Here is a 16,252-nt window from a genome sequence, read left to right as displayed (position 1 = left end):
GGTCAAAAGCTTTAAGTTCCTCGGGGTCAATATCACAAATGACCTGACTTGGTCCAACCAAGCAGAGTTCACTGCCAAGAAGGCCCAACAGCGCCTTTACTTCTGAAAAAACTAAAGAAATTTGGCCTGTCCACTAAAACCCTCACTAATTTTTATAGATGCACCGTAGAAAGCATTCTTCTAGGGTGCATCACAACCTGGTATGGAAGTTGTCCTGTCCAAGACCAAAAGGAGCTGCAGAGGATCATGAACACGGCGCAGCACATCACACAAACCAATCTTCCGTCCATGGACTCACTTTACACCGCACACTGTCCGAGCAGTGCTGCCAGGATAATCAAGGACACGACCCACCCAGCCAACACACTTTTCGTCCCTCTTCCCTCCGGGAGGAGGCTCAGGAGCTTGAAGACCCGTATGGCCAGATTTGGGAACAGCTTCTTTCCAACTGTGAAAAGATTGCTGAATGGATCCTGACCCGGATCTGGGCCGTACCCTCCAAATATCTGGACCTGCCTCTCGGTTTTTTTGCACTACCTTACTTCCCATTTTCTATTTTCTATTTATGATTTATAATTTAAATTTTCAATATTTACTATTTTTTACTATTTTTAATATTTAATATTTGAAATCCAGGGAGCAGGAAGTGCAGAATCAAACATCGCTGTGATGATTGTACGTTCTAGTATCAATTGTTTGGCGACAGTAAAGTATAAAGTATATCTACATCATTTAAACATTATTTCCGATTTCCTGCAGCTGCAGCATTATATACGTGATTTTGAGTTCATGGTATTGGAGTTTAGGCAATGAAAAGAAACACAATAATTAGGTCACTTTTGGAAGGTCAGGAGAAACTGATTGAGTGCTACAAGGATTAATGCTTACACCTCAGTACTTGCATTGTGCTAATGAATTAGGTTAGGCAATGTTTTCAATAACAGGGCAACTAGAAGAGGCAGAAGAAAAATGGATTAAGTAAGAGTGTGCCAATTGGAAGGGAGCCAGTTCTAATGCAACATTTTCTGGAACTGAAAAGAAAGAAAGGTGTTCCAGCTGGAACAAATAGTATTCCACCTCTACAATAGCTTTCCGTCTTCAAACTGCCCCTTGCTCAACCTTGTCACATTCAATGATTTCCCACCGCATTCCTCTATTCATAACCGTAACTCCTTTCTCATGACACATTTTATAAAATTCTGGAGTGTTAAAGACAAAATGGTTTTTTTAAAGGAATCAGAATCAGAATCAGGTTTAATATCACAGGCAATGTTGGAAAATTAGTTGTTTGTGGCAGCAGTGCTTTGCAATATATAATAAATATGTTTAACAAATAAGCCGTGCAAAAAGAGAGGGAAGATGGTGAGATGGCGGTTATGGATTCATTGTCCATTCAAAAATCTGACGGTGGGGTGGGAGAAAAGAAGCTGTTCCTGAAATGTTGAGTGTGTGCCTTCAGGCTCCTGTACTTCCTCCTTGATGTGAGCAATGAGAAGAGGACATGCCCTGGGTGATAGGGATCCTTAATGATGGATGCCACCTTTTTGAAGCATTACCTTTTGAAAGTATCCTCGACGCTGGGGAGGCTGGTGCCCATGTTGGAGCTGACTGAGTTTACAACTTCCTGCAACTCTTTCCAATTCTGTGCAGTGGTCCCTCCATACCCGACGGTGTTGCAACCAGTTAGAATGCTCTCCATGGTACATCTGTAGCAATTTGCGAGTGTCTTTGGTGACACATAAACTTTCCTCAAATTCCTAATGAAATATAGCCACTGTCATGCCTTCTTTGCAATTGCATCAATATGTTGGGCCCAGGATAGATCTTCAGAGATGTTGACACCCAAGAACTTGAAACTGTTCACCCTTTCCACTGCTGATCCCTCAATGAGGACTGGTGTGTGTTCCCTCAACTTCCTCTTCCTGAAGACCACAATCTTAGTCTGATGCAGAGTGCAAGGTTGTTGTGATGCCACACGACGAGCTGATCTATTATGCTCTTGTATGCCTCTTCTTAACCATCTGAAATTCTGTCAACAATAATTGTGTCATCTGCAGATTTATAGGTGGTGTTTGACCTGTGCCAGTGTTGACTGTCAGCAATGAGATGTTATTTCCAATCTGCATGGACAGGAACACCAAAGGAGGTGTAGAGCCCAGGTTTTTGAGCTTAATGATTAAAAATGAAGGCATGATTATGTTGAACACCGAGGTATATTCAATATACAGCAGCCTGACATAGCAATTGCCATTGTCCAGGTGATCCAAGGCCGAGTGAAATGCCAGTGAGATTGCATCTGTCGTAGACCTATTGTGGTGATAGGCAAATTGCAGCAGGACAGGTCCTTGCTAAGGCAGGATTTGATTCTAGCCATGACGAGCTTCTCAAAGTACTTAATCACAGTAGATACCACTGGGCAATTGTTGTTGAGGCAGCTCACTCTGCTCTTCTTGGGCACTGATATGATTGTCGCACTTTTGAAGCAGGTGGGAACCTCTGTAGCAGTGAGAGATTGAAGATGTCCTTGAACGTTCCAGCCAGTTGGTTGGCCCATATTTTCAGAGCCCTATCTAATGCCTTAAGAAGGCTCATCCTCTTGAAAGATGTTCTGATGTCGGCCTTCGAAACGAAGATCACGTGGTCACTGGATGCTGCAGAGATTTACACAGGTGTAGTTTATTCTCCATTTCAAAGCATGCATAAAGGATTGCACTAATCTGGGAGTGAAACATCACAACCATTCCTGATGTTAGGTTCGCCTTGTAGGAAATAATGACCTGCAAACCCTGCTGGAGTTGACATGTATCAGATTATGTGTCTAATTTTAATTGGAATTGCTTTTTCGCTGTTAGAACAGTCTTCCAAAGATCTTACCTGGCCTTGTTGTATAGCCTTGGAACACTGGTCTTGAATGCCATAGATCTGGTCCTCAGCGGACTATGAATCTTTTGGCTCATCCATGGTTTCTAGTTTTGGAATCTTCGGTAGATTCTCAAAAGCACACACTCACCCACATAGGTCTGGATGAAGTTGGTGACAACTGTGGCATATCCATTCAGATTCAAAGATGAATACCTGAATATTGTTCAGTCCACCAATTCAAAGCTACCCTGTAAGCACTCCTCCAACACTCCCACCGCACCTTCCCCCACCAACCATACCTTCTTGGTTCTCACCACTGGTGCTGCGGTCTTTAGTCTCTCCTATACATTTGGAGTATGAGTATAAGTGATTTTCCAAGGTGTGGGCATAAGTGCTCTTGATGGTGGTTTAACAGTGGTCAATTTTATTGGCTCATCTGGTTCCACAGTTGACGTGCTGATGGTAATTGTTCAGAAGCTTCTTCAAGCTGGCCTGGTTGAAATCCCCACAATGATAGGGAAGGCATCTGGGTGCGCTGTTTTGTGCCTGCTGATTACGATGCTCAGCTACTCTAGTGGCATTGGCCTGAGGAATGCAGACAGCCAGCATATAAAATGGATGACATTTGAGTACTCAGGTGAGCAGGACTGCGACAGAACCGCCACATCTGTGCACCACAATACTCATCATAAAGCATATTCCACCTCCTCGACCTTTAAAAGACTGAATTGTCCTGTCTATGCAGAAAATTGTGAACATATCAGTCTACAGCACTGCATCCAAAATGGTAAGGGATAGCTTTTCCATGAAGCTAATTACATAGTAGTCACTGATATCCCTCTGATACAGCAATCTTGCTTTGGGTCTTCAGTTTTATTTTCCAGGGACTGTACACTCGCCAGCAGGATAGTCGGGAGTGGGGGTCTAAGGCCTTGGTGTTTCAATCCTACCTATAGCTGGCTGGGCTTCTGCACTTTCGTTTTCTTAAAGGGGAAATGCATTCGCAACCCCAGTCTGCAGTCTGGAATTCATTGATTATGAGTATCGATAGATTTTTACAATATCTTAAAGCAATGCTGCTTACTGTGACTGGATTTCAGCTGCAGTAGTCCTAAACGAGAATATTTGTTGATTCCCATTGGAGCTGCACACAACGCATCACTACTTATCGGCAAACAACAGGAATTCTGCAGATGCTGGAAATTCAAGCAACTTTGATGTGAGTTACTACTTATCGGCGTTATCTTAGGAGAAAGCATTCACATTTCAAGTGTGAATGGCAATAGTATTTCATATATATTCTTCACTTGCATAAGGGGAAGCCAATAGAATATTAGTGATGCGCTCAAATACAGTATACTGGAAGGCGGTTCATATGGTGTATAAGCTATGTACTACTTTACTCAAATTGGTCATTTCAGTAGTGTTGAGTATTATAAATATTACACCCAAAGCTGTGTTTGTTCTCCAATGCTGGCGCTGTTGTAAATAGTTCAACAAACAGATGGCGTTATTCAAACTATAAATTACTGACAAAGTGATGCAGCATAGTTATTTTCAATTCTGTGAAATAGGGTTGCTTATGAAGACAGAACATGTTGTTAGGTACATGTACAATATGCCTCGAGGTGAAGGCCAGAGATATAAATTCCCACCAAGCCTTTTAGAAGTACCATGCTATTTAAAATGGATTTCATCAACCACCTCCTTTCTGACAGCACTTTCCCTTGCAATTACAAGTGATTCCACCTCTTCCCTTCCCACTGTCCATGGACCCACATAAAATTTCCAGGTGAGGCACTAATTCAGTTGTGCTTCTTCCAATCTTGCGTACTACATTCAGTGTTCTCAATGTGGTCTCTGCACTGGAGAAACCAAACTGAGACTGGGTGATTATTTTATGGAACATCTGTATTCAGTCAGTGGGGTGGACCTGTGCTGCCTGCCACTTTAATTACCCATCCAACTCTGACCTATTGGTCTGTAGCCTCCTGTATTGTGATAGTGAGGGCTAACATGAGCCTGAGGAACAACACCTCTTTCTGCCTGGGCATGTTTCTGCCTTCTGGGCTCAATATTGAATAATACAACTTCAGATAACTTGATTTGTTGTAAACAAAGAGATGGTTGCCATTCATGGCCAATGTTTCAAGCTGACACCCTGCATCAGGATTGGCTCAGGGTTCAAACTGAAACATGGCCATCTCTTTGCCACAATAGATGTTGCTTGACCTGCTCAGTTCCATCAGCAGGCCATTTTGGTTCTAGATTACAGCCTCTACGGTTTCTTGTGTCTTTTTCATTTTACCTCTTCATTGTGAAGTCTCTTCAGGCTATACCCACTTTGAAGAAGTTTTTCTTCCTTTGATAGGAGTTCTGCAAGTCCCTGTGTCATTGCTCCTCTTGTGTGGTTTCTACAGCTGATTTAGCTTCTTGCTAGCACAGTCACGAGTCCTTCCCAGCACTAGGCTTTGCCATCATCACCTCTCACGACCTCCAGGATCTTAAGTATATGCAACCAATTTACCATTTCTCTACAACAGGTTTCCTTCCATATCCTATGCTCCAACATCTCTGCCATGCTTCAGTACCTTCTGTCCCTGTCTCCATCTGAGTTCCAAACCTATCTTTCTCAAATATGTACGGTCCACACTTTTTCTTTGCTCTCCACTGGATCATGGAAGATGAGAAACTTGCTTACCTCTGAGCAGGGGTATCCTCAGCAAGCCCTGAATCAAGCTCTTGATGCAAAACACTGATTATTCCTGTACCTTCCTGGATGATACTTAACTTGCAGAGTTCTTCAAACAGTTATTTTTTGCTCCCGTTTACAGCACATACGCTTCCCCGCACTTCCAACTTGATTCCTCAGTTTATCTGTAATCAAACTATAATGTTATAGATCTGCTTATTTTCCTCTTTGTTTCTTCTCTGCTGGGCTTTCCTCTTGCTCTGCATTTTGCAACTTCTGCAACAACAATCTTTCACTCAACATCAGCAAAACCAAAGAGCTAATTATTGACCTCATAAGGAAGAAGTAAGATGTACATAAGCTGGTTCTCATCGTGGGATTGGAGGTAGGGAGGATCAGCAACTTTAAATTCCTTGGCTCCTTGCATTATCATTTCAGAGGTTCTGTCATAGTCCCAGCACGCAAGTGTCTTTACAAAGGAGGTAATGTAGCACCTCTACTTTCTTAGAAGTCTGCACAGATACAGCTAGTCATCTAAAATGTTGACAAACGTCCATGGATCTACAGTGGAGAGCATCACAAGCCTGATACAGGAACATCAATGGCCAGGAATAGAAATGTCTATAGAAAGCGGTGGATACAGCCCAGTTTATCACAGGAAAAGTGTGAGCACATCTACAAAGAGTGCTGCCACAAGAAAGTAGCATCCATCACCAAGTACCCCCACCATCCAGACCATATTGTCTTCTCACTGCTGTCATAGGGAAGGAGGTACAGGAGCCTCACACCACCAAATTTAAAAACATTTCAACCATCAGGTTCCAGAACAAGCGTGGATAACTTCACTCACCTCAGCAATGAAATTATTTCAAACCTATGGACTCACTTTCAAGGTGCTACAATTCATGTCCCCAGATTAATTATTTTTTATTTGTCTTTATTTGTTCTTGCGTAGTTTGTCTTCTTTTACACATTGGCTGTTTGTTCATCTGTTTCATTTACTTTATTTACCCATTTCATGATCTTATGAAGGACCTGGCGGACTTAACTCTTAAGCAAGCAAGTATGGCATCTCTAAGTGGACAAAGGCTCATCACTATGGCAGGAAGTGAAGCAGGGGGAGGGGCTACAAGCCAGGCTGAATCACAGAGGGATGAAACCCCATCTACCCAATATCTTGTTAGCAAATGTGCTGTCAATGGAAAACAAAATTGAGGATTTGAGGGCAAGATTGCTGTATCAGAGGGAAATGAGATTGTTGTGTTTTATGTTTTAAGGAGATGTGGCTTACTCTCAGCACGCCAGATAGAGTGAACAGACCCAAAGTCTTCTCGATTCACAGAATGGACCAAACTGCTGATTTGGAAATGGCAAAAGGTGGAGTTGTGCGTTTCATGATAAGCTCTTTGGTGGTGCTCCGATGTGGTGGCTTTGTCAAATTCGTATTCCCCCGAACCTGAACACCTAATGGTCAAAAGCCATCCATTCTATTTACCTACCGGGGATTCTTCTCCATAATCCTGACTGCAGTTTACATACTATCAGTGGCTGATGATAATCAAACGCTTGAGATACCACATGATGCTATCTCCAAACAAGAAACAGTCCACCCTGACATATTTCAAATCATAGTTGGGGACTGCAACCAGGAATGTTTGGAAAAAAAACCCTGCCCAATTACCATCAGCATACAATCTGTAGTATCAGGGGCTTCAACATACTAAACCACTATATTACTAAGATAAGGAATGCCTGTAGTTCCATGCCCAGACCGCATTTTGGTGAATCTGATCACTTGGCTGTCCTTCTTCAACCTGCATGAAGGCAGAATCTAAAGAACATAGCTGCAAAGACCTGGACAACAAAGTGGTGGTCATGGGAGGCAGAGGAGTGGCCACAGGATTGTTTTGAATCAGTGCACTAGGCCGTGTTCGAAGAGTCATCCACAGATCTCAATGCATGCACCAAGGTTGTCACTGACTTTATTAAACTGGTTGTACAAACGTTTGTAGATGAGTGTGTCCCCACAAAATCTTTCAGTCTTGCTCAACCAGAAGCCATGGATGAACCATCAGATCTGCAATCTGCTGAGAGCCAGATCTGAGGTGTTCAAGTCTGGTAACCAAAAAAGTTATAAGAGGTCCAGGTATGATCTCTGGAAAGCTATTTCACGGGCAAAGTAGCAATTCCGTACTAAAGTCAAATCAAAGAAGGATGCTCAATAGCTGTGGCAGGGCTTAAGTACTATCACTATTTATAAAGTTAAAGTCTTGGCGGGAGGAGAAGATGGCAGCGTGCCGCACGTGCGCAGCTCTCCGGTGAAAAATGATGTCCTATCTGTTAAATAGGGGCCGTGGACAAATCTAATTTGATGGAGAATGGACGTGAAAGCACAGAGGAACATCTGGAGAAATTTCTGAAACGCCCGTCCGCTGCTGTCGTTACTGTGTGGTCGGGAATCTTTCTGAGTAGGCCTCAAAATCCCCGGCCTTGCCTGCTTTTGGCAACCGAGAAGGAGGTTGAATCGTTTGGCAGAGATGCTGCTCAGTACTCGGTGTCGGACAGCTGATCAGAGCTCGAAGTTTTCGGATGACTCAGAGCCGGATTGTGGTCGGCATGGCAGGGAGAGTTTTTCTTCCTTCTCTCATCTGTGTGAAACGTGGGACATTTGAGAAACTTTGAACTTTACTGTGCTCACAGAGTTTCTTCATCAAGTTATGGTATTGTTACACTGTCTTGTATAATTATGTGGTTTTGTCAGTTTTTTCAGTCTTGGTTTGTCCTGTGTTTTGTGATATCACACCGGAGGAAATAATGTATCATTTCTTAATGCATGCATTAATAAATGACAATAAAAGGGGACTACATGTCTTCATAATCTTAAGAAAATCAAACAACATAGGCGACAGCAGGGCTTCACTTCCAGATCAGCTCAATGGCTTCAATGATCCCTATGACCATCAAAATATGGAGGAACTATCACAAACTCCCACAGCCACCAATGATCCAGCGATTCCCGTCTTTGAGGCCGATATGCAAGCAGCCTTCAGGAGGGTGAACCCATGAAAAGCATCCAGCCCAGGTACCTGCACTGATCAACTGGCTGGAACGTTCACTGAGATCTTTTAACCTTCACTTCAGTAGTCTGAGGTACCGATGTTCTTCAAACAGGCTTTAATTACACCAGTGCCCAAGAAGAGTGTGGCGACCTGCCTCAGTGACCATCATCCAGTAGCACTAACATCCACAGTGATGAAGTGTTTTGAGAGGTTGGTGATGGAACATACCAATTGCTGCCTGAGAAGTGGCTTGAATCCGCTCCAATTTGCCTATTGGAGCAACAGGTCCATAGCAGGTGCCATCTCATTGGCTCTTCACTCAACCCTGGAACATGTGGACAGCAAAGATGCATATATCAGGATGCTCTTTATCAACTACGGCTCAGCATTCAATACAATCATCCCCTCAAAACTAGTTAATAAGTTTCAAGACCTTAGCCTCAATATCTACTTGTGCAACTGGATCCTCGATTTCCTCACCTACAGACCCCAGTCAGTTTGGATTGGCAATATCTTCATGAACTCCATCAGCACAAATGCACCACAAGGTTGTGTGATTAGCCCCCTGCTTTATTCACTTTACACCTGGTCCCACACCACCAGGTTCAGGAACAATTATTATCCTACTACCATCAGCCTTCTAGACCAATTGTATGTTCTACAGACTCACTTTTAAGAACTCATTACAAACCCTTGCTCTCAATTTTTTTTTACATAATTTGTCTTCTTTTGCACATTGGCTGTTAGTCTTTGTTTATGCATAGCTTTTCATGAAACTGTATTGGGTTTCTTTTTTCCTGTAAATGCCTGTAAGAAAATTAATCTGAAGGTAGTATATGGTAACATATATGTCCTTTGACAATAAACCTACTTCATGATATTCGGTACCTGCAGTTTTTTTCGTTTTACTGATACAAGTTTGCAGTATTTAGGGATGTTCTCCTTCAAGCAAAGGAGAGAAGTTTAGAAGATTATGACTTGTCTGTACAGAGTAAATAATGGGAAGTTGGCTGAATTAATCAATATCTCAAGGACCAAGGAGTACAGATTTAAAATATGGACACAAAATATGAGGAGGGTGGCAGGTAGGGAAGCTTTTGTTAAAACAATATTTTTACCTGAACTTTTTTTTCATTTGGATGTGGTAAGAAAATGTTTGCAGCAAGTAAATGAAAAATCACTTGTGAAAAAATAACTTCATAGGGGTGTGGGAAAATGAAACAGATACAAGTGTCCTATAACAAACTGGTGCAGACTCAATGGGCCAAGTGGCAACTTCCTCTCCTATAGTAATTTCATCGAAGAGAAAACTGTGACAAGACATTCCTGAAGATAAGAAGAAGTTGCCAATTCAGACATTTAATGAGAGATGGAGTCCAATTACAATAAATCCAAATACATGCTCAGCAAATAAAATCATAGAAGTGAAGTTTTATGTTAACTCAAGTTTCATTTAACTGCCCTAGCCTCTTGGAACTTATCTCAAAAGCGCCTACAATAACATCAATGCTACTGCTCATTTCAGCACCACCAATAAAATCAGGAAAACAAAGGGAGAATGGTAATAAATCACTGTTGATCTGTGTTGTATTTACAACAAAGATTTCTCTGAAATAAGTGGAAATCCAACTGTTGAAAAAGTACAAAGCACTACCAGAAACCTCACTAAAGTAAGCAAAAATAAGCTTAATAAAGAAGGACTACGAACTTAATCAATCTGTAAACACATACTTGCAATTATTGAAGTAAACTCGGCCTTTTCTCCTTGGCGCAGCAAAGGATGAGAGGTGACCTGATAGAGGTGTATAAGATGATGAGAGACATTGATCATGTGGATAGTCAGAGGCTTTTTCCCCAGGGCAGAAATAGCTAACATGAGAGGGCACAGTTTTAAGGTGCTTGGAAGTATGTACAAAGGAGATGTCAGGGTAAGTTTTTATTTTACGTAGAAAGTGGTGAGTGCGTGGAATAGGCTGCCAGCAACGGTGGTGGAGTCAGATACAATAGGGTCTTTTAAGAGACTCCTGGATAGGTACATGGAGTTTAGTAAAATAGAGGGCTATGGGTAACCCTAGGTAATTTCTATAGTAAGTACATGTTAGGCAGAACATTATGGGCTGAAGGGCCTGAATTGTGCTGTAGTTTTTCTATGTTGTTGTGTATGTGGCTGGGAGGGGTTAAAGTGCGCGAGCCCCCCTTTTGAAGTTATGAGTCTTTAAGTTTCTTGAAACACTTCCTCACAGCTCTCAGTCCACTTCCACTGTGTCCCTGTCTGTGATAATGCATTTAGTGGGTGTAGGACTGTGGATAGGTTAGGCAAGAACTTGTGATAGTAGTTCAGTAGACCAAGATATGCTCTCAGCTGAGACACATTTTCAGGTGGTGGTGTCATAAGCACCGCTTCTATCTTGTCTTGAGACATGTGTAAGCCATCCTTGTTGATCACATGCCCACAGTATGAGATTTCCTTTTTGAAAAACTCACATTTCTGTCCATTAGCTCTGAGCCCCTATTCTCGTAACCCGGTGAGCACTTATTTTAGGTTAGAAAGACGTTCGTCATCATCTTTGCCAGTGACGATGATGTCATCCAGGTAACACGAGACCCTGGAATCCTCTGCAGGACCTGGTCCATTGCCCTTTGCCAGATTGCAGGCGCTGATGCCATCCCAAACACCAACCTGTTGTACTGGTAAAGCCCTTTGTGTGTATTTATTGTCAGGTATTTCTTGGATGCTTCATAGATTTCCATTTGGAGGTAAGCCTGGGTCAAGTCGATTTTTGTGAAATGTTCCCCTCCTGACAAGGAAGCAAAAATGTCCTCAATTCGGGGTAGGGGATACTATACTGTACGGAGAACAGGGTTAACAGTCACTTTAAAGTCATCACATATGCGCACCTTGTTTGGTTTTCCTGGTTTTGTGCTGGAGGTTTTCTTCATCACTGGAACAACAGGCGTGGCCCATTCACTCCAATCCACCTTTGACAGGACCCCAGTCTGCTCCAGATTTCTCAGCTCTGCCTCTACTGTAGGACGGATTGCATTTGGCACTGGTCCGGCTTTGTGAAATTTTGGACATGCATTTTCCTCAATCTCAATCTTTGCCTTCATGCTCTGAAGTGTTCCTATTCTTTTCATGAACACTTGCTCAGAGTCAGCAATTATTTGTGACAGTCTCTCAGGTGTAGCCTTGCTGCCCTCCTTTGCTGACACATCTAGTGCCTTGATGGTGTGCCAATCCAACTGAATTTTCCTGAGCCATTCATGTCCCAGCAACGGCGGTCTCCATTTTTCAGTACATAGAGGTTCAGCTGCTGTGTTTTGTCTCTGTAGGTCACCGCGCCACTTTAATTTTATCTTTGGGTCGCACTTTCTGTCCTGTGTAAGTCTTTAGCAGTAGTTTAATTCGTTTCAGAGGTATGTGGGAAAGCAGTCGTTTGTAGTTGTGTACAGATATCACTGTTAAAGCTGAGCCTGCGTCCAACTCCATTTTCAGTCTCATGCCTGCCACTTGTGGAGTGATCCATATTACTCTTCAATCATCTGTCCCTTCCATGCTGTGAAGTTTCAGACAAGACAATTCACATTTGTCTGAGTCGTTTTCATCAGAATTGCTTTCTTTCATTTTGTGCACATTGTTGTATTTTCCTTTCTGGGGTTTCTTGTTTCTCTGTATTTTGTCCTTATTCTGCTGTTTACTAGCTTTGCATAATCTGCCAATGTGGCCCTGTTTGCCACAGTTTCTGCATTCTTTATCTTTAAACCAATGATCATCAGGGTCATGTGACCTGTTCCCACAACGGTAACATTTCTTTCCTTCATTTCTGTTCAGTGACATTTTATTTGTGGCATATTCCAGAGATTTTTGTTGTATCTCGGAAGCACCCTGTGCCGCTGTTTCTGTTGATATTGAGATGTTTGGCGCTTTTTCAAATGTAAGGTCTTTTTCACACAGGAGCTTCTTGTGTGGTTTCACGTGCATGCCACACACTAACCTGTCCCTCAAAATTGACGATGTTCTGGTAATTTGTGCAATTCAGCACAATATTCAGAAATGCTTTCATTTTTGCTCTAATTCCGTTTATGGAATTTAAATCTTTCAGCAATGACCAGTGGTTTGGGGTTTAGGTGCTGTTGGAGGGTGTCTACTATTTGCTTGAACGTTTTGTCAGCTGGCTTTTTAGGGGTTAACAAACTCCGTAGCAGCCCGTATGTTTTTGCTCCCATAATACTGAGTAAGACACTGGCTTTCTTTTCATCATTAACACCATTAGCCTCACAATATAAATCCACTCTTTCAAAGTAAGGCTACGTCCACACTACACCGGATAATTTTGAAAACGAAGCTTCTTCTCTTCATTTTGGTCTTCCGTCCACACTGAAATGGCATTTTCAGCCCCCGAAAATGGAGATTTTCAGAAACAGTCTCCAGAGTGAATAAATCTGAAAACGCCTAATATCCGTTGCAGTGTGTACGGGGTAACCGGAGCTTTTTAAAACCGCTGTCATGACGTGCCAGAACAGATGGCAACAGTGCGGCATTTCATTGTTCTCTTACTATTATTCTTATTATTATTATTACTACTTTATTGTCACCAAAGAATTGATACTAGAGTTACAATCATCACAGCAATATTTGATTCTGCACTTCGCAGAACCTAACAATTTCAGAACAGACTGCAACGAGACTGAAGCCAGAAGAGTTAGAAATGTACTCACCAAATACTTTAACCCATAGCTTACTGAATAAATAAGTATACTCACTTTGCCCTGTTTTCTGTCCTTGCTTGTATGAAGGTGGTTCACCTACTTATGCAAGTACTTCTCTGACAATAGATGTGTAACAGCCTAATGTAACATTGTATGGAAATACAAGATAACACTGATGCTGACAAGTTTTATACATTTAACAAGGTGCTTTATTAATGCAACAGAGTTAGTCAGTTTTTCAATGTTCGTCGTCAGCCGGGTCATAATGTCCATGAACTCCCTGTCGGTTGGCTCCATACGCTCTGGTATTTGTTTTTTTTAAGTTTTAAGTCCTCTTGCGCGAGAGCCAGGAGTAATTCCTTTTAAGTTTTTCTACTCTGTAACTGGACAAACGCGCACCAAGTATATCGTTTCCTCTTCGCTTGTTTTCTGTGTGTCCTGCGCATGCCCAGTAGGAGGAGATTCGCCCAAATATCCGTCTAATGTGGACAGAGATATCTGAAAAATGCTTAGTGTGGACGCCTGTCATTTTTACTCGAAACCGGCGTTTTCAAAATTATCCGCCGTAGTGTAGACGTAGCCTAAGTTGCCCAGTCTTCAATGCCACTATCAAATGCTGTAATGGTTCCAATCATCACCATCTTTATTATGTTAATTAAGCCCTGTTCTCCCCTTATTTCCCTTTTTTTTGACTCACGTGTCCTTTTTACTAGCGCCACGAGTGCACTCTGTCTAGATGTGTGTGTCGCTTCTTTTTATCTCCCTTCTGGGGCAGGTAGACCCTCAGTCCCTGAGGTCAATGCCGGCAGTGGTCTTGGCTGGACGTGCTGCGGCTCCGACTGTGTCTCTTGGTCTCCCAACGTTCCTGACCTGCGGCTGTGCTTCCGTTTCCTTTCAGACTCGCAGCCTCGCTCTGCCTTGGCTTGTACCTTGCGCTCTTCCTCCAAGTGACATTATCAATTAAAACACAGCGTTCTGATATGATGTAGGTTCATTAACCTCGTCGCCTATTTGTTGTGTACGTGGCCGGGTTACACAACAAAGCTGGAGACGGGAGCTAAGTTAACAGAGTTCTTTACTGACTGAAACCAAATTGAACACACATGTACAGATCAATATGCACCTAATAGTGCATGCAACGACGTGTTACTACAACATGAAGTAGTCCCATAATATACAGTAGGTTATGTGGTACATATGTCCTTTCTATGTTCTATATTAAACCAATTTCCCTGACCTGCTCCTGATCTAAAAATTATCCCAGGAAAATAATTCCTATTATATGTATTTCATGTTATATATGCAACACGTTTTATATGTTATATATAACAAACCTTAGAACATAAACTATTTGGTGTCAACGTTGGATAACACCATATATCTGTGCCTACACCATAGAGAATATTGCTATTGAGAGTTTTCACAAATGAAACAAAGTGAGGCATTTTATGCTTAATGAAACCCATAACATTTTATTGAACTCCAAAACCTAAACACAAGAACACGTGAAAAATCCTTGCAAAACGCCAGTACGTCAGACCAGCCTCTTAAAGTGAAACCTCAATTCATTGTCAATGGTTGTGAACTATGTACATTTCTCCCAATTACATTACCCTACGTTATTTTCACAGTACTTACATGAACAGTCTGAACATGAGGTGATTGTATAACTGATGACTGAGCTGCTTGGATGACTCCTTGGACTTGAACAGTCTGGCCATTAGGCAATTGCACTAAAGTTACTGTTGGACTGGTTGTTGACTGGATCCCAGGCATGGTTACCTGCAAAGATGAGGGGGGAAAAATCTTGATTACTGCGTTCCATTCAAGCAATGTAAATATTCTGCACATCTATGTAAAGAAAGAGGCTCAGTACAATGAAGTGCGAAAGCTGCTAGGAGACACCTTCTTCAAAAAAGATACACTCATCAGCCCCAAAGCAATTCTGCTCTTCAACTTACAATCTCTTTGGCTCACCCCATCAATGCCTTAAATTGTTCATCTGTGTAAAAATGCCTCCATGTACTCTAGCTTTGTAAATTACACAACCACATACATCTCAAATGCTGTGCTCTTCCTCTCTTGACTTGTTTATTTTGAAATCTTGGTACCAACAAGGGTAACTTCTATTGCTGATCCCTAATTGCCCTTGAGAAGTTGGCCGTAACTACCTTTTTGAATTGCTGCTCTCCCTTTTGTGAAAAAACTCCATTCAGTGCTGTTGAAGAGGGGACTGCAGATTTAGACCCAGTGACAATGAGGAAGCAGTGATATACTGCAGGGGTCACCAACCTTTTTTGCACTGCGGACCGGCCAACCGGGGGGGGGGGGGGGGGGGGTGTTCAAGTAGGGTTAAACTCACCTCAATATGTCTTTTACAGTTAGGGTTGCCAACTTTCTCACTCCCAAATAAGAGACAAAAGTAGCAGTCAAATCCCGGGACACTTTACCCTAGGAAAGACTATCATGACCATGAAGTCTTGCGCAGGCACCTGTGTGCGCATGCGCGTACGTACCAATTTTTTCCCCCAAATCGGTTTTGCATTCATCTTCCCGACTATACTGTACATACATTATTTCTACTTTATATAGGCTGTGTATTTATCATATCGTTCCTGCTTTTACTATATGTTAATGTTATTTATTTTTGGTTTTATGTGTTATTTGGTATGATTTGTTAGGTTATTTTTTGGGTCTAGGAACACTCAAAAATGTTTTGCATATAAATTAATGGCAATTGCTACTTCGCTTCACACCATTTCGGCATGAACGCTCTACCTTAGCGGGGGAGATACGGGACAAACCAATTTAGCCCAATATACGGGATGTCCCAGCAAATACGGGACAGTTGGCAACCCTATGTTCAAGTTCAACAGTGCATGACAGGGAATGAGGAAAGGTGCAGCTGACTCTTATCGTTTCCTCACGG

At 42.2% G+C, this 16,252-nt stretch overlaps 1 protein-coding gene across 2 annotated transcripts in view; it reads right to left on the bottom strand.

The window, feature by feature from the left end:
- creb1b (cAMP responsive element binding protein 1b) overlaps positions 1–16,252 on the bottom strand; it is a 119,279-nt gene that overhangs the window by 32,886 nt on the left and 70,141 nt on the right. For both annotated transcript variants that reach the window (XM_072261302.1, XM_072261301.1), the window contains one exon: positions 14,962–15,105. In XM_072261302.1, coding sequence (XP_072117403.1) covers positions 14,962–15,099 — 138 coding nt within the window. In that variant the 5' untranslated portion in view covers positions 15,100–15,105. The remainder of the gene's footprint in view (positions 1–14,961; positions 15,106–16,252) is intronic.

This window comes from Mobula birostris, chromosome 6, assembly GCF_030028105.1.
Source record: "Mobula birostris isolate sMobBir1 chromosome 6, sMobBir1.hap1, whole genome shotgun sequence".
NCBI lineage: Eukaryota > Metazoa > Chordata > Chondrichthyes > Myliobatiformes > Myliobatidae > Mobula > Mobula birostris.
The sequence above is the reverse complement of the archived record's forward strand: the minus strand, read 5'-3'. Positions and strand labels throughout refer to the sequence as shown.